General features: G+C 36.8%; 1 protein-coding gene across 1 annotated transcript; it reads left to right on the forward strand.

Annotated features, from left to right (window-relative positions):
• The first annotated feature begins 8,265 nt into the window (after positions 1 to 8,265).
• LOC121265080 (calcium-transporting ATPase 4, plasma membrane-type-like) lies at positions 8,266 to 20,871 on the forward strand. Its single transcript, XM_041168545.1, has 8 exons — positions 8,266 to 8,543; positions 15,355 to 15,409; positions 15,494 to 17,433; positions 17,526 to 17,684; positions 18,973 to 19,144; positions 19,244 to 19,542; positions 20,190 to 20,568; positions 20,610 to 20,871. The coding sequence occupies exons 1-7, from the start codon at positions 8,373 to 8,375 to the stop codon at positions 20,490 to 20,492; spliced, it is 3,099 nt and encodes a 1,032-aa protein (XP_041024479.1). The 5' UTR covers positions 8,266 to 8,372; the 3' UTR covers positions 20,493 to 20,568; positions 20,610 to 20,871.
• The last annotated feature ends 1,856 nt before the right edge of the window (positions 20,872 to 22,727 follow it).

Raw genomic sequence — 22,727 nt, forward strand, 5'->3', positions numbered from 1 at the left:
AGAGTACAACTATTTCATCAATGATTCCCCACTTCCCAGCAACCAAGTAGTTTGATCAAATCCAAAAAATCTTACAAATCCCATTATCCTTATACAATCCGATCAAAACTTAGCATCTACCAATACAAACAGAGCCTATTTTCTCGAGAATTTATGGATAAATTGTAACACCCCGTAAATTAGTGTATTTTTAATGAAGCATTTTTATTTATTTATTCAAAAATTTATTCTCTTATTTTATAATTATCGGATATTTTAAATGGGTTATTTTATGATCTTTAAATTGTGGGAATTAAATTGTTATGTTTTCTTAATATTTATTTATTGTTATACATTTAAATTGTTCTTCTTTAAAATTAATTGATTGTGGAATTTAATTATTTTATTTTCATTGTATCATTACGTTTAAATTATTTTAATTGATTTGTTGTTTTAAAATCATTTCCGTTGGATTATTTTCGTGACTCAAGATGTGAGGACTGGACCTCATTTCTTTTACTCCATTTTGTCTTTCCTCTTTTTTTTCTTTTCTTCTTTTCCTTTCTTTTTTTTCTTTTTCTTCTGCTTTCCCCCCTCCCCGCTGCGCGACCCAGCTCCCTCTCTCTCCCCGTGCGTCCGTCACCTTCACCTAGACCGCCGCCGTCTCGCCGCCGTGCGCGACACCGCCCGGCCGACCAGCTCCCCCTCCCTCCGACGACCTCAAGCCCCAAATCCCAGCCCCTACCTCCCTGCCGGTAGCCCGCATGCACCCCACGAAGCCGCGGCATTCTTTGCCCCGTTGCGCCGCCGTCGCGCCACCTTCGGCTACCATTTCTTCATTATTTCATCCTGACCTCCTAGCAACCCAATGGACCCAACCCCAGTTTCGATCCGTCACCGGTGAAGCCCCACCAAGCCCATTTCCGATTTGTGCATCTTTGGCCTAAAACCACCCCTTGCGCCGCCACCCACGGCAAACCACCACCACCATTGGCTTCACCGACTTCTCTAAGCCCTACCCTATCAATTTTGGGTCTTAGTTTGTCCCCGTTGAAAAGTGGGTATTTGAGACCCACGGCCACAGTGTATTTTACACTGTGTTGTTGCTGAGTCGCTACCTTTTGCAACTCCGTGATCCTCCAGAAATTATATTATAGCGCTGTAAGTATTTTCCTTAAAGAACTTTCGTGATTTAAATATATTTTTGCGCTAACACATATTATCTGTGAATTTGTTTGTTTTACCGGACTGAGTCCGAGGAGTTTCGGGAGTCGGATGGATTGTGGACGGAGTTGTTGTGTGTTTGTTTGCATTGTAAATTGTGGTTGTTGGTTATGGCTTGTTCATGTACATCGCATATTGCACGCATGATCATGTTTGTAAAGAAAACTGAGTTTTCGTATGATTGCATACATGTTCATGTGTTTATTGAAAATTGGATTCTTATGTGAGTAAAAGGAAAAGAGACTGTAGGGATGGTGGTAAGCAGGGATGGTGGTAGAGTCCCGCCTGTGATTCCCGCCTACGGTGCACGCGATAGGGATGGTGGTAAGCAGGGATGGTGGTTGTGTCCTGCCTGTGATTCCCGCCTACGGTGCACGCGATAGGGATGGTGGTAAGCAGGGACGGTGGTAGAGTCCCGCCTGTGATTCCCGCCTACAGTGCTCGGTTAAGTATTCATTGTGTGGAAATGAACTGTAGGGATGGTGGTAGAGTCCCGCCTGCGATTCCCGCCTACGGTGCACGCGATAGGGATGGTGGTAAGCAGAAATGGTGGTTGTGTCCCGCCTGTGATTCCCGCCTACGGTGCATGCGGTAGGGATGGTGGTAAGCAGGGACGGTGGTAGAGTCCCGCCTGCGATTCCCGCCTACAGTGTCCGATAAATGGGTTGTTTTGTGTGAATCATTTTCTGGAAAAATGACAAACTATATTTTTGGGCCAAAATGAGATTTTTGGCGTGTGTTGGAAATAATCATTTTTCTGGGAAAAATGGTATTTTATGACTAAATGTATTTTGTCATATTGTTGGTTGCATTAATATATTTTTATCCCGAGAGTTGTTTGGTTTATACTTACCTATGGTACCATTTTATGGTATCGCAGATTTTGATGCAGATGATGATGACGAGCCTTAACTTAGCTCCGTTGGTGGAGTGATCTGGGATTGCTCCTGTTTAGCGAGTTATGTTTTATCAATTTATATATTGCCTTTGTAATATATTTGGGATGACTGTATAACTCTTTAAAGATAAATTGTGTTGAATATTTGTATTTAAAATTCTGGTACTTAGTTGATGTGGCGCCCCCAATCCCCCTTATATAAATACATAGGGATCAAGACGCCAGGATGGTGACAACACGGTCACACATCCCAACGAAGTGCCAGTGTGTGTACATGCAACAGTGTACAAATAAAATAACGCAGCGGATAGTCAACTAAGTACCAGAATTTATTTACAATCAAACATCAATAAAAATTTAAATAGCAGTTATACAGTCATCCATAAAATAATTTACAATAGTTTTAAATGTACAAACGAGTGATCCCGGATCACTCCTCAGGCGGAGCCGTCTCCTCAGGCTCGCCCTCCTCCTCCTCATCAGCATCAAAATCTGCGATACCACAAAATGGTCTCGCAGGTAAGTATAACCCAAACAACAACGTAATATAAAATGCATTGAATGCAACTAACATGCATGCACATGAAAACATGCATTTTTCCACAAAACATCATTTTCTCCGAAAATGATAAATTTCCAACACACACCAAAATCCCATTTTGGTCCAAATTATTCGTAAAACATTTTCCCAGAAAATGATTTACCCAAAATAATCAACTCGCACTATTTTCCCAGAAAATAGTGCATTAATCCCAAATGCACCATGCATTATTTCCATATGCACCATGGTCTCCCCTATGGACCATCCGCACGTCCTGGCTTCGCAGCGGTGCTCAGTTCCGCGCCCAGCGCGTACATGGCCAAGCACTCACACTACGCAACGAGCGATGCCCAGTTCCGCGTCCAGCGCGTACGTGGCCAGACATCCTCTAGTCCCCGCCAGCAGAAGGACCACGGAGTCGGCACGAGACCATCTCGTCCGATCCCATTGTCGCCCGGCGACAATCCAGGGGACGTTACTCAGTATATTCCGCTCCCGAGTAACCAGAGGAGCTCCACCGAGTTAATGCCCCATCTCGGCTTGGGGTCGTGATACACACGCACCAAAAATATTATCACATAAAATCATAACTTTTCAAATCACATGAACATGAATGCAATACACGAAAATTCAGTTTTCTTTTACAAACATGATCATGCATGAAATAATGAAATGCACATGTACCAACACAATATCCAAACCAACAAATCCAACCAACCCATCAACAACAAATATCCAATTCAACCAAACAACTCCAATCACAAATCCATCCGACCCCCGAACTCCTCGGACTCAGTCCGGCATGCCAAAAACACAGTGAAATGGGTTAGTGCAAAAATACATTTAAATTACGAAAGTTCTTTGGAGAAATACTTACAGTGCAATATAATAATTTCCGGAGGATCACGAAGCTGCAAGTGGTGATGTCTGAGCAACACCACAGTGTAAAATACACTGTGGCCGTGGGTCACAGATACCCACTTTTCAACGAGGACAAACGAAAACCCAAAAATGGTAGGGTAGGGCCTAGGGAGGTTGGTGAAGCTAGTGGTGGTGGTGGTTTGCCGTGGGTGGCGGCGCAAGGGGTGGTTTTAAGCCAAAATGCACAAATCAGAAATGGGCTTGGTGGGGCTTCACCGGTGACAGATCGGAGGTGGGGTTGGGTCCAATGGGTTGCTAAGAGGTCGAGAATGAAGTGGTAGGAAGATGGTGGCCAATGGCGGTGCGACGGCGGCGCAATGGCGGAAAGAGTGCCGCGGCTTCGAAGGGCTACTGGTGGTTAACGGCGGCACAGATGGAGGTGAGGTTGGTGGGGTGAGGTCGCCGGCGGCTGGGGAAGCTAGCGGGCTGGGCGGTGAAGGCCACCGCCGGCTCACGGCGGCGCTGGCGTGAAGGTGGCCCGCGGCTTCGTGGGGCGCGTGCGGGCTACCGGCGGCGAGGTAGGGGCTGAGATTTGGGGAGTGAGGTCGCCGGAGGGAGGGGGAGCTGGTCGGACGGGCGGTGTCGCGCATGGCGGCGCGACGGCGGCGGGCTGGGCGGTGAGGAAGAACGGACGGAGAGAGAGAGAGAGAGGGAGAGGAAGAGTCGCGCGCGAGAAGGAAAGCCAGCAGGAGAAAAAGAAAAGAAAAAAAAAAAAAAGAAAAGAAGAAAAGAAAAAGAAAAGGAAAAGAAAAATAGAGGGAAAAGAAATGAGGTACAATCCTCATAACTTGGGTCACGAAAATGATCCAACGGAAACGATTTTAAAACCACAAGTTAAATAAAATAATTTAAACGTAATGGTAAAGTCAAATTGAAATAATTAAATCCCACGGTAATTAATTAAATATTAAAAGCAATTTAGATGCATAACAATAAATAAATATTTGGAAAGCACATAAAAATAATTTTCACCAAATTAAAATCATAGAAATAAACTTACTAAAAATCCAACCAATTTAAAATAAGAGAATAAATTTTAAATAAATAGAAATAATCCTTTAGTAAAAATACACTAAAATGCGGGGTGTTACAGTTGACTATTATAATATTCGCTGCGAATTTTTATTGTGCACATTTGCATGTTGCACACACACTTGAGCACATTTCGTTGGGATGCGTGACCGTATTGTCATCATCCTGACGTCACGATTCCCGTTCTTTTATACGTGGGAGTCGGGGCGTCACATAAATGCATAATCCATGAAAACACAGGGCAAAGAAAAGCATCGAGTTTTAAAACTTTCATAGAACCCATAAAAGAACAAATAGCACCAAAAAGATAACCACAATGGTAAAAACCACAGGAAACCAGCAAAAGAAAAAGAAAGAAAAGAATCTTCTGCGAAATTTGTTATGAACCCCCATAGTTTGAATAGAATGAATTGAAATAGATGAATATAAACAGATGAGAGCAATAGAAATGAGAATGAAAGCCAACCTCAGATGATAGAATAATCATTGTTTTCACATCAAGTTCATAACAAAATGTCATCTCCCACCCTTGAAACATTTTCAGCAACAGAATCATCTGTAAAATCTTAGCCATCTCTTACCATCTCATTTTTTACCACAAACCCATCGGAAGAAGAAAAAGAAGTTTCGGGGGGAGTGTGATCCTTGGTGGAGGAGCCAACACCACCCATGTGTAATTTCTCGAGCAGGGACTCGATGTCGACGTTGTTCTTGATGACGATGTAGAGTTCAATGCTAGAAGCTGCTGAGTCTGGTGATGGCAACGTTGTTCTGGATGGAGGCTAGGGTTTTTGAGCTTCTGTTGATTATTTCAAGATAGTGAACTTCAACTTGTTTTTTTGGTCTTCTTATAACAGTATATCGATTTCAGCGGGTTCAACCTGCAAGTTACTTCAACTTGCTTTTTTGGTCAGGTCGGGTCACACAGATGAGCTGGGTCCTAGAGTTTTATGCACAGGCCTAAAACTATCCACAAAAGCAAGACTGTTGACACCAAGATCATAAGGTTCAATAACAGATTTATTAAAGAACCTCAAATTCGATACTTCCACATACTCCATGTTATAGTTAATAACCTTTCAAGGAAAGAGTGATCATCAAGCTGCATGTGGTAAACAACTCCTAGTGCTATGTTGGCAGCCTCCTCCATGTGGTAAATGTGAGCCTAACTTTAATGGCTTTATTTATCATTCTTCACAAAAATTAGGTGTGGGTGATATACTAAGGAATGAAAAATGTGATATAATTATGGTAATGTGTTTGTAAAGAGGAAGGAATTTATGGATTGAAGACATTTAGGCTTTTGTTGCAGGACATCCATATGACAATATTCATGGAGATTTCAGACTTGATTCTTGATGGTGATCTAAAGATTATTGTGGAGACTTTATGTTCTGAGGGAGAGTTTTTCTCATCTCATGGCCATTTGGTGAATGAGTTCAGAACCTTGCTATCTTTTTTTTGTTCCCTTGACATTATTCATATTGATCGACATGGTAATGATGATTCACATTGTTTGGCGTGCCATGCGCGCACAATGCCGATACTATACAATGGTGGCAGGATCCTTAAGATTTTATTGGTAGCCGTTTAATTGAGGATAAAGCAACACTCTCCAGTGTTTTACTTTTATTGTTTACTATGTGTGTTTAAATGATGTTTATAAAAGAAATTATGAGAAGGTTGAGACTATATGATATTATCCCATCTCTCAAATAAGTAGGGGTGGAATCGGTCTAGTCCAATCGGTCTTGGAAGAGAATTTCATACCGAACCGATTTTTTTGATCCACCAAAAGTTCAGACCGAACTTGATCGATAAAGACTTCGGACTGGACTGAACCACTTTGGTTTGGTCTGGTTGGTCTTATTAAGGTATTTCGGCCTAGGCTATTTTTTCTTTTTCTTTTTTAGTTCAAGTTTTTGATAAAAAATTTATATAAAATGATTAAAAAAATTAAGTGAATGATATAACCTGAGTTTGTTTTTTCTCAATCAAAATGATATAATCTAAGTTGTATACGAAAGTATATACTTAACTAATTAAGTATTTTAATTAGGTATAATATATTACTAATGCTAATAGTATGTGTACTATCAATAACTAATAGTTAATACTTCGTCTTAAAATTCTTAACCTTTAATTTTTACATAATCTAAGCATAAATAACTAGGTCAGAAGATAATTAAATAATTAATTAGAAGAAAATTACACAATTAGATGCTTTTAATTTATATAACTACTTAAAAAAATGATAAATATCATATAAAAAGTTATTTAAAAACTTATATATTAAATTCAGGAAAATGCCAAATGTATTGAAGAAAAACTTACAAAAAATTTACTTATCTACGTGTCATATATCAAGCTTATCTACATATCATTTATTAATATGCTTAAAATCATAAAATTTAGAATTTAAAAAAAACTAATAAAATGATTGTTGTAAATAAAATTGTAAGTAAAAGTATAAATAAATATAACATTAAAATTTGGTTTAGTTCAAGGTGGAAAAATCATATTCCAAAACTGGACCAAAAATTAAATTTCTTAAATTTTTTAGATCAAAACCGACTGGTCCCTTAATCAACTCAGTCTGGGATAAAAAATAGTAGGTCCAGTCGATTTTCTTCTTCGAAGAAAAAACTTTACATTCCTAGCCTTAAATTTTTTTTAAATGAAAAATTATATTTATCGTTCCTACACATCATACATTATATTTTTTTTTACCAAATATATGATATATGAATTATGAGTAGAATAATTTAATTAATTTTTTTAAATAAAATATAAATATAGTATATAACATATAAGGATAATGAGTAACAATTTAAAACTCATTCACGTCCACAAAAACAGACGCACACAACTTGAAACTGTTTTAACTATTCTTAGTAACTCTTTTCATCTTGGGAGCATTTGTCTCATCCTTTAAAATATATCACTAAATTTTATTTTTTTCTATTTTATAAATTAATTTTTACAATATATTATACATCAGTTTATCTATTTTTTATTCATTTAACTTAAGTAATATTTTTTTTATTCTTTTTAAACATTTCCTTTCTACTAATAAATTTGTAATATCTATATATTCTTTTATATTTACAATATATTATTATATACAATGTAATATTATTCCGACCTATACATACAAAATAAAAATATATAAGTCAAATAAAAATTAAAAATAAAATAAAAAAATAAAAAAAATGGATAAATAAAATTTTGAAGATGTTTTTTAGAAAAAAATAAAATAAGTGTTTTAAATGATGAATAATAAAAAGAATTTGTATTGAAATGTAAAAATAAATAAAAATGAAGTAGTAAATAAAATATAAATAATAAAAAAAATATTTGAAAGATGTCCAATACCCGCTAAATTTAACGAGTTACTATAATAATTTATATTTTACATATTCTTTTACGTGATCGAATGGAAGTTTTTATCAACTATTCTTTAAATAATTTATATTTTTTGTATGAGTAATGATATATTTATAATATTTTATACTATATATTATATAATAATATATTAAATGAGAAATATAAAAAATATTTCTCATCGTACAAAATATCTGCTCTAAATTTCTGACGTTAAAAAAACAAAGGAAGGGGACCACATTCCAAAATCGCTGCACTGGCAGTTGCGTGTATTATATAAAGAAAATGTCCATTACCTCTATTATCCCCTCAGCTGGAGCCCGTAGCGTTTGGGTTTCTTCGGCACGGGAAGACTATGAAGAGGTTCTTTTTCTGAGATAGTTGTAGAAAACAATGGAGAGGTTCCTGAAGGACTTCGATGTGGAGCCCAAGAACCCGTCGGAGGAGGCTATGATGAGATGGAGATCCGCTGTCACTATAGTGAAGAATCGACGTCGTAGGTTCCGCAATATCACGGACCTCGTCCAGCGCTCCTTGGCAGAGAAGAAGAAACTCAAAATTCAGGTTACTTGGCTTATTTATTATTTTTTCATGTCCTAAAATCGTGCTTTTCTATCTCGATTCAGTTTCAGATTTATTTTTTGCTATTGCGCTGGAGTCGTAATAGAAAAAAAGAAACTTGGGCAGTTAAGGATATCACTATCCCATAAAAAATCATAGCCCCCTATTCAGCCGAAAAGAACTGTAGCGTGCCTTTCTTTACAAGCATTTCTGTGGGTTCTGCCGTTCTGGTCCTTCTGGCCTCTTGGTAGGCTTTGGCTAATCCTATGCCGTAGATGTTGGGCGGCACGTCAAAAATAAATCGACGTTTGACTCCATCTTCCAATAATGGCAATGGAGGAAACTTTCCTGCACCTTCGTAGGTGAACAAAAGTCGTGGGCACTGGGGAGAAATGCTTTGGGTCCCGAAAATGGTCCCGAATTTGTCCCGAATGATCTTCTTCTTCTTCTTTTTCTTTTTTATTTTTATTTTTTATTTATTTAATGATTAAAAAATTATTTGTTGACGATGTTATAAATTTTTTATTATTTTAAAAAATATTTATAATGATTAAAAAAATATATAAAAAAATAAAAAAGTGAAATACTGTTCGAAATCATTATTCGTATCCATTCTCGATGACTGTAGCAATCCTAAAGTCGTGGGAAGAGGGCTAGATTTCAACGTCCTGTTTGTGTTAAAATCTAATTATTACTTATTCATTATAATTTTTTTTAATTTATAATTAAAAAAATTAATATTTTAAAATATTAAAATAAAAATAATATTAAAAAATATATTTTAATAATATTTTAATTTAATTTTTTCTCTTTCATTTTTTAATACTCTATAAAATATTTTATTTCAAATCATTTTATTATTATTTATAAATTTCTCATCTCATTTTAATATCACATAAAATATCGCTCAAATAAATGCACAGGTGAATTAAAGTGTTAGGAGGACAAGGGAAGATTTATGACCGGGTGACGACGTGGATGCCCTATGCTAATTTAAAATTAAAAATTAAAAATTATTTTTTAAATTAAATTATGTTATATTAAAATTTAATTTATAAAATTTAAAATTTATTATTTAAATAATATAAATGATATGCTTTACCCCTAACTTAGAACATAACTAATTTTTACACTTTTTGTTCTTCAAAATTGAGAAACGAGTGGGTATGCCATATGCTATTTATTTATTGGACCTGACCATTTGCTCTCTTCGTTCGTGGGCTCTCATCATGGCGTTTGTGGAAAAGTTGTCTCCCACTCTTACTTTTTAATCCACAATATCCATCCAAATCCCACTTTACACTCCATAAAAACTGTTGATCAACTCCTCTATTTACAGCTCATTAAAAACTGTTATGGCAGTTAGTGGTCATCTTCTGGTTCTGAGCTTACCTACCCAATCTAATACATAATAAAATTAAATGTAATGATCTCGATTCGATATTCTTTTGATATAAAATTGTAATTCAGCTTGACCTATGTTTTTCTTTTGCTAATCTTGATGATTCCGATATTCATGCTCATTGCACTTTGTAATAAAATTTCCAGATTTGTGGAACACCTCGTAATTTTAAATGCTGTTGCAATTCATCTTGTTGAATTTTGTGATAAATGACTTGTGGCCCATGGTTTTGGCCAATGGGAGCATGTACTATGGAATGAGATTTCTCATAATTATCCATCTTAAACATATTTTTGTAATTACGAGAGTACATCATGTGAATTCCTACCACTATTTTACTATTCTATAGTTTATTTAAAATTTTTATGTATTTTTTATTATTTTCAATTTTTTAACGTCCTAATTATTAAAAAAAATTAAAAAAATGTACAACTTCACTAATAGTCACTTTCTTAACCATTAAATAAAAAAAATTTAAAAAATAAATAAAAAGAGTAGTAAATGGATGGTAGAAAGTAATAAACCTATCATTATCCATTTAATTATGCGGTGAATACCATCTAAATATTGTGTGTATCGTTTTCCTAATTATAAAAAGTGTTTGGGATAGATAATTGTAGAGAACCTTCAAGGCCTTGATTAGAGGAAATCAAGTCCTCATAGAATTTCCTTTTATAGTTTAAGCTATTATATGATTATGATCACTAAGGTTAAATGTTTAATCAAATTAATATCAAACAGTCTAGGGCTTTTAGATTAATGGTTGAGTCTTTAACAATTGGTAACAAAACAAAGACCACGTCATGAGTTCAAGTCATAGAGGGGGTGACCTATAGATTGAGTTAAATTGCCTTGGTACTATGTATGGGCACAATATTAAGTCATTGAATACTGATAGTTGATTGAAGATGCCAAAATGGAAAGGCTACCACGAGCACCGGGTTAGTGTTCGTAGAGTGGGCCGCCGTAGTTGTGAGATTTAGAAGTGTGGCAGAATATAATTTTTTAATATAATTTTTGTTTTGAAATTTGAAAAAGTTGAATTATTTTTTATATTTTATCTAGAAGTTTAGAAAAGTTGTAATGATTCGGTAATAATTAGATGAAAAATTTGAATATTTGAAATTGAAAAGTGTTTGTATTTGTGGTGTTTGAATATTGAGATTAGATGGAATGACTTGAAAGGATTTTGCTATTGAAACTAGGTCTTAGTCGAAAGTTATTTAGGTGGGAAAATTTTATAAGTATTTGAAAGAAGAAAGAAATAGTGTGAAAATATTTGTGGAAATATCATTTAAAACTATTGTTTTCTATCGATAAAATGTCTGTATAAAAAATTCAAAAACTTGCTTTTTTTTTTTTTATAAGAAAAAATAGTTTTTTTTTTTATACGTAAGAGATAAATTTTATTAATATGAATGAAATAGGCCTAAACCACGTACACAGGAAGTATACCACAGGACACCTAAATACATTCTAAGAGCGATGAACTAAAGACAAGAAGTCATGAATATTATCCCCAATTAAAACAATAGCAGAAAACCAAAGCAATAAGGTATTTAGAAAGAAATTCTTCAGCTCCACCACTGTGCGTTCCTTGTCTTCAAAACAACGCGCATTCCTTTCCATCCAAATGCACCACATGATACACAACGGAATCATTTTCCAAACTGCTACCACTTGATGACAACCTTGCAATTTGCTCCAACAGCCCATCAAATCCACCATCCTCAAAGGCATTCCCCAAGCGACGCCAACCCTCCGAAATATCTCATCCCACAACACCCTCGCTACTTCACAATGTAATAATAGGTGATCCACCGATTCTCCATGCTTTTGCACATATAGCACCAATCCATCACTACACATTCTCTCTTCCTCAAATTGTCTGTGGTCAAGATCTTCCCAAGAGCGGTATTCCAAACAAAGAAAGCAACTTTGGAAGGCACACGAGACCTCCAAATGTTCTTCCAAGGGAATGGAGTATGGTCCCGTGTTATCAAAAGTTTATAATACACCTTAACAGTACATAACTTATGCTCCCTAGACCTCCACTTCAAGCTATCGTGCTGTGCCCTAGTAGTCCCCGAAATGTAATAGGCTGAAAAAGTCAGTAACCATATCTAGTTCCCAATCGTGAAAATCCCTATTAAACAGAATATTCCACTGATACAAACCATGAGAGAATATCCGCACATCAGCTACTGAAACCTCCCTATTAGCTGCAATACGATATAAAGCTGGAAAAACCCTTTCCAATGCATGATCTCCACACCACACATCTCGCCAAAAACTGATTCGGTTGCCCTCACCGGTTACAAAGCGAATATGATTTTCAAAACATATCCACCTCTTCCTTATGTACTTCCATAACCCATAACCCCCTCTCATTTCATTGGAACACCATCCGCCCCAAACAACACCATATCTCGCATCTATAGTTTCCTTCCACAATGCTCCCCCTCCCGATGATATCTCCAAAGCCATTTCCCCAATAGTGCTTTATTAAAGGTTCTCAAATTACAAACACCCAAACCACCATTCACAATCGGGGCACATACCGTCTTCCAACTAACCAGGTGAAATTTCTTCTCCTCCCCTATGCCTCCCCATAAGAATGCCCTAAAAAGTTTTTCAATCTTATTCACCACCCTTGCAGGCATAGGAAAAAGAGATAAGAAATACGTGGGAAGGTTAGTGAGTGTACTCTTGATAAGAGTGAGACGCCCCCCTTTTGATAAATACACCCTTTTCCATCCCGCCAACCTTTTCTTCTCTATCTTCTCCACCATCCCATCCCATATAGCTCTACTTTTGAAAGATGCACCTAACGGAAGACCCAAATATTTCAATGGTAGTGAGGACACCCTGCAATCCAAAAGGCTTGCTAGACTGCGGATATTAAGAACCTCACCCACCGGTACCATCTCAGATTTGCTAAGGTTCACCTTAAGCCCTGACACTGCTTCGAAACAAAGTAACAATGCTCGTAGAGTTTGGACCTGACTGCTATCCGCTTCACAAAATATCAGAGTGCCATCTGCAAAAAGAAGATGTGAGATGAAAAATGGGCCACCAGAGCCATTTCCCACCTTAAACCCCGATAAAAAACCTCCATCAACAGTAGCCTGCACCATCCTACTCAATGCCTCCATAACGATAACAAAAAGAAAAGGAGATAACGGATCTCCCTGTCGCAAACCCCTCGAGCTATCAAAAAAACCAGCTGGGGTACCATTAACTAGAACTGAAAATCGGGTAGTTGAAATACAATGACTCATCCAAGAAATCCACCTATTTCCAAAGCCACACCTCTTAAGCATGTACAAGAGGAATTCCCAATTCACATAATCATAAGCCTTCTCCATGTCCAACTTGCAGAGAATCCCTGGGCTTCCCTCCCTCAATCTAGCATCGAGGCTCTCATTTGCTATGAGCACCGAATCAAGAATATGTCTCCCACGAATAAAAGCATTCTGAGGCTTGGATATAATATTTTCCAACACTGGACTTAGCCGGTTAGCAAGAACTTTCGAAATAATCTTATAAACACTATTAACCAAACTTATAGGACGAAAATCCTCAATACTTGAGGCCCCGTGTTTCTTGGGGATGAGAGCAATAAATGTCTCATTTAAGGATTTTTCAAACTTCTGAAAAGCGTGGAATTCACTGAACACCTGCAAGACATCACCTTTCACTACATCCCAACAAGTTTGGAAAAAACCTATTGAGAAACCATCCGGGCCTGGCGCTTTGTCCTTAGCCAAACCAGAGATGACTTTGAAAATCTCTTCTTCATCAAACGGTCTCTCCAAAACATTCACAAATTGCGGATCAATTGCCTCAAAAGACAAAGCATCAAGCTTCGGCCTCCAATTTGTCGATTCGGTGAGAAGAGTCTCATAATAATGTGCAACATGATTTTCTAATTCCTGAGGTGAGGATAACACCTGAGTACCAGAATGAAGTGACTCAATAGCATTATCAAAAAGAGTAACCAAGTACACTGATGTATACAAGAGAACACCTTGCCTATAATAGAAAACCCCTAATAATCCAAAAAACCCGTGAAAAACAATTCAAAATACACCAAGCCCGACCCCAACCCCTTATTTCCCGTAGAACTAAAACTCTGCCCAAAAATCCCATCCCAACTTCTTGTTTCCCGTCTTCACAATGCCCTCTCTTTAGAATTCCCTCTAATTGAGCTACCACCCTTAGCGTTATAGTTGATTATTAAAAAAGACGCTGTAACTCGCTGCTTTTCTTGAAACTTGATTTGGTTTCAAGCGAGTGGCTTGCCTCAATTGCAGTAATTAATTCTTTAAATTGGTCTTTACATCCTCCATGTGAAATTTTCACGAACTGCTGAATCTCGTTAACTTGTAGAATCCAATCTGTCATTAGAGGAAGAGCAAATTTCAAAAACTTGCTTTTGATGTGAATGTACATTCGAAAGGACCGCATTTAAACGTTTTGGTAAGGATTTTCAACTCTTATTTGAATAAAGAGTGTTAATTACAAACCGAAAAAATTTAACAAATTGAAAATAATATTGTAACTTTTATTTGAAGTATTAATATGACAATTAGGTAACTTAATAAACACTCATGTTGACGTATTTAACCACATCGGTTTTCTTTCTTTTGAGACAACAGCTATGCTTCTTTGTCTCGAACAAATTTATGTAACAGTGTTTTGGGAACATTTCTATTTATTTTTTCTCACGTTTTTCGTGTGAACAATCCATCTTTTTTAAGTGCTTACTTCATTTCCTTTTTATTTATAACAGTTGAAAACTTAAAAGAGGGGGAACAAAACCCTTCTGGCTTAATATTGATGCTTTTGAGACGTGGTACGTCGTCTTACTTGAGCACCAATTACTTTTTGACTTTTGGTAGATCCTATGGGTCATTGACTCGTTAAGAATTATTTTCGCCGTTTTCAGTAAATTATGCTAATTTTCCCAGAACTCACATACATTCTTGTGGGCATGGCTGCCAACTAGTGAAGAACACCGATGTCATTCAAAATATTGGTTCTCTAAGCTTGTTTGCTTCTAGTCATTGGTATTTAAGTGGCAAATGCTCCATGCCTAATTATCCTTCTGGAAAACTCAGTCTCATTTATTGATTTTATTTGGCAAGAGGATGCATCTCTTCCCCCACAAAAGAAGCTCATCTTTATTCTCTGAAGACTAATTCAGGCCCTTGATCTTCCAAAAATGCATAGAGTGAACTCCCATATGGATGTGTAAAGACAACATATAGCTAGTTGAGTGGCATTACATTATCAATGTGAAGCTCACCGATGACATTTGGCTGGTGAATTTCCTAGAACTATGGGCTAAGTGGCTCTTTTTGTCCTAATTTACTTGACTCCATCATCCCCATCTTTTGCTTTCCTCAGGAAAAGATACGAGTTGCTCTTTATGTCCAAAAAGCAGCAATGCAGTTCATTGATGGTATGGTTGTAAAAGAAAGATTATTTTGTATCATTGGACCTCTTTCATTTGTGCTTTTTATGATCAATTTATGTTTGTGTGCAGCTGGTGGTAGAGCTGAATACAAGCTATCAGAAGAAACTAGAGAAGCAGGTTTTAGCATTCACCCAGATGAACTTGCATCAATTGTTCGTGGCCATGATATTAAGGGCTTGAAAATCCATGGTGGAGTTGAGGGGATTGCAAGAAAAGTCTCTGTCTCGCTGAATCAAGGTGTCAGCACAGTGGATTTACCTACCAGGCAAAAAATTTATGGATTCAACCGTTATACAGAGAAACCTTCCAGATCTTTTTTGATGTTTGTATGGGATGCATTTCAGGACTTAACCCTAATAATCCTTACTGTTTGTGCTGTGGTATCTATAGGTGTAGGACTTGCCACTGAAGGATGGCCTAAAGGCATGTATGATGGTTTGGGTATCATTCTTAGTGTATTCTTGGTAGTTATGGTTACTGCTATCAGTGACTACAAGCAGGCCTTGCAATTCAAGGATTTAGATAGGGAGAAGAAAAAGATTTTTATCCAGGTAACTAGGGATGGGAAAAGAAAAAAGGTTTCTATATATGACTTGGTTGTTGGAGATATCGTTCATTTGTCCATTGGTGATCAAGTTCCAGCAGATGGGGTTTATATATTAGGATACAGTTTGTTGATTGATGAATCAAGCTTGTCAGGTGAGAGTGAGCCGGTGAACATATATGAGGAGAAACCTTTTCTTCTTTCAGGAACTAAAGTGCAAGATGGTTCAGGAAAGATGTTAGTAACAGCAGTTGGTATGAGGACTGAATGGGGAAAGTTGATGGAAACTCTGATTGAGGGAGGGGAAGATGAGACTCCACTGCAGGTGAAGCTAAATGGTGTTGCTACACTTATTGGTAAAATTGGCTTGATCGTTGCTGTGCTGACATTTGTGGTATTGATAGGGAGATATCTGCTGGAAAAAGCACTTAACCATGAATTCTCAGATTGGTCTTCAAGTGATGCACTGACGATTCTGAACTACTTTGCCACTGCCATAACCATTATTGTTGTTGCGGTACCTGAAGGATTGCCATTGGCAGTGACTTTGAGCCTTGCTTTTGCAATGAAGAAATTAATGGATGAAAAGGCACTCGTGAGGCATCTCTCTGCATGTGAGACAATGGGTTCCGCTAGCTGCATTTGTACGGATAAGACAGGGACATTGACCACAAACCATATGGTTGTTGATAAAATATGGATATCTGAAAAGTCTATAGAGGTAAAAGGTAATGTGAGTGAATATGTATTAAAATCAGATTTATCTGGGAGAGTTCTAGGCATCCTATTGCAGGCTATATTTCAAAATACTAGCTCCACAGTGGATAAGGATGAAAGTGGAAGGAATACCATTTTTGGAACACCCACAGAATCAGCACTCCTAGAATTTGGCATGCTTTTGGGTGGCAATTTTGACGCCCAGCGCAGAGAGTTTAAGATACTTAAGGTTCAGCCTTTCAATTCAGATAGAAAGAAGATGTCTGTGCTCGTGGCTCTTCCTGATGGAGGGGTACGTGCATTTTGCAAAGGTGCATCTGAAATTGTATTAAGAATGTGTGATAAAGTTGTAGATTGCAATGGACGATCGGTTCCTCTTCCTAAAGAACAGGCAAAGAATGTCACAGATGTTATAAATGGCTTTGCATCTGAAGCTCTGAGAATTCTCTGCTTGGCTTTTATAGATTTAGAAACTACTTCCGACGAGAGCAGCATCCCCGATGATGGTTATACATTGATAGCAGTTGTTGGAATCAAGGATCCTATACGCCCCGGTGTTAAAGATGCAGTTCAAACTTGTTTAGCTGCTGGAATAACTGTCCGCATGGTCACTGGTGACAATATAAATACAGCTAAGGCCATTGCCAGAGAATGTGGTATACTCACAGAAGATGGAGTAGCCATAGAAGGGCCAGAATTACGTAGCATGTCTCCTGAACAGATGAAAGACACCATACCAAGAATTCAGGTTCTTAAATGCTTGCCTAAGAATATTTTGATCTTTTAAGTATTTTTCCTGGAAGGTGACTGCTGATTCCTAACTGCTTACTGTGGATATAGGTAATGGCTCGGTCTTTGCCGTTGGACAAGCACATGTTGGTGACCCAATTGAGGAAGATGTTTGGTGAGGTTGTTGCAGTTACTGGTGATGGGACCAATGATGCTCCTGCTTTGCGTGAGGCAGACATTGGACTTTCTATGGGCATAGCAGGAACAGAGGTTATTGTCTCTGATTTTTTCTCTGTTTTCCCTCTTCCGTTGTGTGATATTGATTATTTGAACAGGCTTAGCTAGATAGGCTACTTGTATTTCTGATACTTTAGTCTCAGTGTTTTCTTCTCACTCATGCTTTCTTGTGTGAAATTAAGGAATATGAATATCTGTGTATACCATTGCATCATTCATTAATCATATATAAGTTCTTTATTTTCTTTTCAACTATGCGGTTTCACATATTAAGGGAAGAAAAGCTGTGGTTTCAAACTTTTGATGCGTCACTACTGTGAAAGTTATTTTTCTTTGGATTAGCAACTTTGCTTATAGCATAGACTTATGGGTAAGAATCTTAATCAACCAACTTATTAAACAAAACATCTACTCTGACTGAATATCCAATTCAACGAAATTGTCCTTTTGATCCACTGTGAAAGCTTTGGAGTCTGATGATCTCCAATTTATCCTCCCTCTGATGAAAGCAGTCTGGTGGATGCCTATTAGGTGGGAAAGCGCAAAAATCTCCTATGGATTAGCTTGCAACTTCATTATATTATTCTTTTTGGTTTATATTTCAGTCTGCCTCTCTATCTCAGCTTTGTAGAAGTCAAATTATTATCTATTTCTTACAAAACAGAACCGATATAGGCCAATGGTTCTTGGATTAGATATGTATCACAATCCCCTTTAAGGAAGAGGGGGAAGGTTTGTGTCATGAGTTCAATATTGTTGGGTTCTAAAGTTGTAAGTACTTGCCTAGGACATAGAAACTGAGATAGAGGTAGTTTATGAGACTTGGTTGAGGTGACAATTTCTAATGTTCTTAAAGTCCTGCCAGGGCTGATGGATGCAAAAAGTTTCGTTACTTGAGGACTTGAGCAAGTTTAGAGTGCACTTGGATCTTGCCTTTCTCCTTTCATTTAATGCAGAAATAAGATTTGCTGTCTAACTTATTTAGATCTCCGTCTCTGGCCATTTTTACTTTATAACTGTCTATATACCATTTCTCATATGTAAGGCCATTGGAAAACTAAAACATGGAGTGCATGTTTGTGAGAATGTTTTATCTTTACATACAAGATAAGAGATCTCTCACCTATCATAATATAAGCTCTTGTCAGCTTGACCTTTCTCCCAATGCATCACATTATCTTTGTCATATTCAGTATCATTTAGCATGGAATACGTCTGGACTTGTATCATTGCTATCTGTTGTGCTGCTTCTTCCAGTGGTTTGTTTTTATTCTAAATTTTTTATTATATTTTTAACCTTCCTTTCCATGGGTATGTTCAGGTCGCAAAAGAAAGTGCCGATGTCATTATATTGGATGACAACTTTACGACTATTGTAAATGTAGCCAAATGGGGACGTTCGGTATATATAAACATCCAAAAATTTGTGCAGTTTCAGTTGACGGTTAATATTGTTGCTCTAGTGCTCAATTTTGTTTCTGCATGCATCTCTGGTATGTGGGACTATGAGTATCTCTTTTTCCCTCCAGGAATTACCATTATATTTGTTTTGGGGAACAACACAATCATGACGATTTCCACATCTCATACAGGATCTGCTCCCCTAACAGCTGTGCAGTTGCTTTGGGTCAACATGATTATGGACACTCTTGGTGCACTAGCACTGGCTACAGAACCTCCAAATGATGGACTTATGAAAAGGTCCCCAGTTGGGAGGAATGTGAGCTTCATCACTAAGGCTATGTGGAGAAATATCATTGGTCAAAGTATATATCAACTTGCTGTTCTAGGAGTTCTTAATTTTGATGGAAAGCAACTACTAAAACTTAGTGGTTCTGATGCAAGTGATACTCTCAACACTTTGATATTCAACTCCTTTGTCTTTTGCCAGGTTTGTGGTACCAACCGGTCAGGACCTACTGTTCTCGACATATATTCTGATCTCTTCCCGTTATAGATATCTATCTCTTCTATTTTGAATTAAATTTTTTTATTGGTATGGATATATGTAGAAAATCATCGATTCCTGTCTTTTGTTATGGTTCAAACTAGAAGGATGAACTGATTATCTGAAACTCAGCAATACAGTCTGCCTTTTTATACCAAAAAAAAAAAAAAAAAGTAATAGTCTGTCTTTCAAATGTGCCAAACATTGTTGATGAAGTATTGGTGATTCCCACAGAAAACCCTTACCCTGTTAATAACAAATTACAACTCACGATGCTGGAATAAAATTACGTTTACTTTTTCTTAGAAGTTATATATCAGAACATAAGGTAGTTTTATTATCCAGCCATACTTATGGAATGGCATCAATATCATTTTTTGAAATAAGATTAAATAAAAGTATCTAGAGTAATTGATTTTCCTAATTCACCTTTCATTTGAGTGCAATATGTTGGTATGTTGACAGTAAACATCCTCCTTCGGATATTGCTTGTGCTCCTCAAATGCTATACTACTTTCTGATAAGTAAGCAAACATACGAATTTGTCTCATAATGAGCAAGGGTGTTTCTCCTCTGGTTTGCCTTTTCAGGTGTTCAATGAGATAAACAGCCGGGATATAGAGAAAATAAACATATTCCGTGGAATGTTTGGGAGCTGGATGTTCCTAGGAGTCATGGTGTGTACAGTGACCTTCCAAGTAATTATAGTTGAGTTTCTGGGCGCGTTTGCTAGCACCGTGCCACTGAGCTGGGAACTTTGGTTACTCAGCGTCTTACTTGGATCAGTGAGCATGCCACTTGCTGTTATCCTAAAATGCATCCCTGCTGAAAGAGATATAACTAAGCATCATGATGGTTATGATGTGCTCCCAACTGGTGAAGCCCTGGCTTGAGCAAAAAGGAAAGGTGAAGCATTTATTTTTCCTCACTCTTACTTATAGGTAGAATGACTGATGACATCTCGTGTAGGTAGTGAACTTTTCATTTTAATGGCTACACTGAAGATGTAGGTAGTGAACTTTTCATTTTAATGGCTACACTGACTAGTAGAAAGATGACCGGGGACCTTTTGTTTTTTCTAGAGACAAAGGATCTTAAAATAGGGTAGTGGTTTGAAACTATACTCAAGCACATTAGTCACAATAAAGTAGTACCTTTTGCCCAGTCTCTTTCCTTGCAAAGGAAGGTCTGTTCTTTTCGTAAATTTTCCACCATTTCACTTCCTTTAGTGTCCTTGAGTCAAATGAAGCGGCATTGTATGCCATTTTCAAATGCATTTATTTTTATGTCATTCATCTCTTTGAATCATAGACTAACCTACAGTGCTATACTCGGAGAAATGTTGTGCATACGCATTATTCATTTACATTCATCTATATTAAACTCGTTTTATCTTTCGCTTTCAATATGACATCTGGATTTCCACATGGAGATTGTGTTTTGCCGTTTTCTGCTAGAAACATGTTGCACCTGAGTCTTTTTGTCGTGTTTTACTTGATCTTAGACCTATCTGTTTGAATTGGATTGAAATTATCCTCTTTTGAGGCTACTTTGAGGGGGCAGAGAATGGACAGGAGCAAGCCATTTAGAAGCCAAAATTATACTCTCCCAGCTCTCAGTCGCACTCTCTGTAGATGTAAAAACAATTATTCTACATGAATCTACGGCCAACCCTGTTCAAAACCATTCATCTAAACCTCTCTCTGCTTTGCTTCTCCATGTGCAATGAATCACCCCACGTTCGAACAGTGATTATGTACCGGCCAATGCCCACAGGGATAACGAGATTTCTGATCAAGACTAAGCAAGACTTGAGGAAAACATTCAAGCAAACAGAAAGAATGAAAACCATTGCAGCCTTAGATACCCGAATCTGAACTGCAACTTCTTTTATTCTTAAAACCTGCCCATGCAACCTCGAGATTAGCTTGTTCCAAACTATCTCACTATGAGTGGAGCAGTCTATCTAATTAACTACATTCAAAACCTCCTTATGGCAGCTCATGCATATACTGGATCAATTGGAGTATCAAAGATGTATCAGATACATTTCCAAAATAATATATATATATATATATATTCTACATTGAACTTTGGAAACGGAAGTGCTGGAAAAGGATATGCAAGTATTCCAACAACTACAGTTCTCAACACGCATACGTCTTTCAGAGAATATTCGTTATGGTTGGATATGATCAAAATATCGGAAACTTGTAAAGACGGAAGGAAAATAATATGATAGCAATCACTTTTATAAAACTTTTCATTTTATCTATTTGATCTAATTATTATAATTTTTTCAAAATTTCATACAAAATAAAATAAACAATTTAATTTTTTTAAATTTTAAAATAAAAATAATATTAAAAAATATATTCTAATAATATTTTATTTAACTTTTGACTTTTATCTCAATTCAATTTATCTCATTTGCGAAAATAAACACGGCTAGTGTCACCAAACAAACCAAGAAACTTTGCATCGAACCGGATGAACTTTTAGCATTCATTTTTTCCCAAGGAGAAATTCGACCCTCGGATCTCACCTCCAGTGCCATTGAGCCAATTTTTTACTATGCTGCTTTACTTCACGATAATTTCGTTGAGATATGTTGTTCTTTTACCTGAAATTTCATCATTCCAAGTCGTGCTAGTACATCAATTGATGGGTTATATTTTAATGTTTTTTTTTTTTTATTCTTATAAAATCACTTAGAATGTAACGGATCAATTTATAAAATTAAAAATGATAAAATATAATTTGTTTCTCCATTTGACACTATTCATTTTCTTACTTTTCATGCTTTTCGAAAAATAATAGATGTCCCAAATGGTAAAATACCATATTCCCTTGTCCATGAATTCGACACCGACACACACACACATTTTGAATGCATGTAGATTTGACATGTGAACCCAGGCTAAAGCGTACGATGCGAGTTGTCCTCCAAACGTGTTTAAACCATAATGCTTTAGTTTAGTATCAGTTATCGTAAACGACAATTATGGACGTTCACGGGGAACAGAAAACTTGATCTTCCATCTCCTTTACGTCCTTTTTAGCTTTTTATTGATCTCTTTTTTTGTTTTAAAATAAATGCAATCCAATAATAAAATAAAAATGAGATA

Source organism: Juglans microcarpa x Juglans regia, chromosome 5D (genome assembly GCF_004785595.1).
Source record: "Juglans microcarpa x Juglans regia isolate MS1-56 chromosome 5D, Jm3101_v1.0, whole genome shotgun sequence".
Taxonomy (NCBI): domain Eukaryota; kingdom Viridiplantae; phylum Streptophyta; class Magnoliopsida; order Fagales; family Juglandaceae; genus Juglans; species Juglans microcarpa x Juglans regia.

Excerpts from the sequence above, each read along its gene's own strand:
- LOC121265080 (XM_041168545.1), top strand. The coding sequence starts at position 8,373 with ATGGAGAGGTTCCTGAAGGACTTCGATGTGGAGCCCAAGAACCCGTCG. Across the intron at positions 8,544-15,354 it reads AGAAGAAACTCAAAATTCAG|GAAAAGATACGAGTTGCTCT; the intron begins GTTACTTGGCTT and ends TGCTTTCCTCAG. Across the intron at positions 19,543-20,189 it reads ACTCCTTTGTCTTTTGCCAG|GTGTTCAATGAGATAAACAG; the intron begins GTTTGTGGTACC and ends TTGCCTTTTCAG.